The sequence below is a fragment of the Dipodomys ordii genome, unplaced genomic scaffold (assembly GCF_000151885.1).
Source record: "Dipodomys ordii isolate 6190 unplaced genomic scaffold, Dord_2.0 Scaffold61, whole genome shotgun sequence".
Taxonomy (NCBI): Eukaryota; Metazoa; Chordata; class Mammalia; order Rodentia; family Heteromyidae; genus Dipodomys; species Dipodomys ordii.
In genome coordinates this window covers 3,208,670-3,209,721 of record NW_012267277.1, presented here as the reverse complement: position 1 = coordinate 3,209,721, position 1,052 = coordinate 3,208,670, and the positions used below count along the sequence as shown (strand labels likewise).

Sequence of the window (1,052 nt, the reverse complement as noted above, 5' to 3'; positions counted from 1 at the left end):
GTGCGGTGCAGAGAGGAGGCGGAGGCGGGCGCGCGGGCAGCTCACGGGCACCCGGGCCGGGCCGGCGCGGGAGCGGGAAAGGGTGCGCTATGCCTTTAACGCCCGCGTACAGTAGACGGTATAGTGGAGTGTAGGGAAACTCTAGGCGGGGTTAAAGTTCAGCCCATGGAGCGGCAATAGCGCTGGCTGGCTGCAGTTGAGCCGAGTTGGAAATGTGAACGCAAGAAGCAGGCTTGATTTTTTTTTCTTCCCCCCTCCTCTCCCTCTCTCTCTTCTCTTTCTCTCTCCTCTCTCTTCCTCTCTCCCTCTCTCTCCTCTCTCACCCACACTCACGCACACCTCCAAACCGCACACCCAGACGCACACGCACACCCCACCGCCCGGCAGTTATGTATTCTCCGCTCTGTCTCACCCAGGTAAGCAGCTGTTGGGATGCGGAGGGGGTGAGGAGGGGGGTCGGGTAACTGGAGGGGGGGCGCCCGTCTGTGGCTGGGCAGGGGTGTGTGTGTGTTGGGGGGGGGACCTGGGACCGTCACGCCGGCTGGGCCCGGGGCATGTGTCTCGGTGTGTGCCCGTGTCTGCGCGTGTTTCTGTGTGTGTGTGTGAGTGTGCGCGCGCGCGCGTGTGGAGGGGCTGGGAGGGGAGGAGGGGGGGAGAGAAATTCAGCTTTCAGAAAGTAACTTTGTTTCCATGCGGGTGCATTCCTCTTGCACGGCCATTTGTGTGGGCACATGGCTAATGGCGCCCTCTTATTAATGCGTTAATTAATATCGGGGCGCCGGACTGCGGAACGGCGGTGTGTTCGGACGCCCCGCACGTGTTTCCGCGGGGTTGCAGCCCATGACACACTGAAATCTGGACTCAGCGAATTCTGCCGCCCGGAGCGGAGGCTCCGGGTAGTTCCGCCGCGCCCGGGGAAAGGGGGGGGGGACCCGCGCACGGAGTGCACCGCGCACCCCGCGCTCTGCCGGCAGCCGCAGCCCCCCGAGTGCAGCAACGCCGCGGGTGCCGGCGCCCATGGCCCGGTCCCCCCCCCCCCTCCCCCCGAGCCC

The 1,052-nt window shown here is 65.2% G+C and overlaps 1 protein-coding gene across 2 annotated transcripts in view; it reads left to right on the top strand.

Moving 5' to 3' along the window:
- The first annotated feature begins 82 nt into the window (after positions 1 to 82).
- Nfia (nuclear factor I/A) overlaps positions 83 to 1,052 on the top strand; it is a 372,020-nt gene continuing 371,050 nt past the window's right edge. For both annotated transcript variants that reach the window (XM_013022283.1, XM_013022282.1), the window contains exon 1: positions 83 to 416. In XM_013022283.1, coding sequence (XP_012877737.1) covers positions 390 to 416 — 27 coding nt within the window. In that variant the 5' untranslated portion in view covers positions 83 to 389. The remainder of the gene's footprint in view (positions 417 to 1,052) is intronic.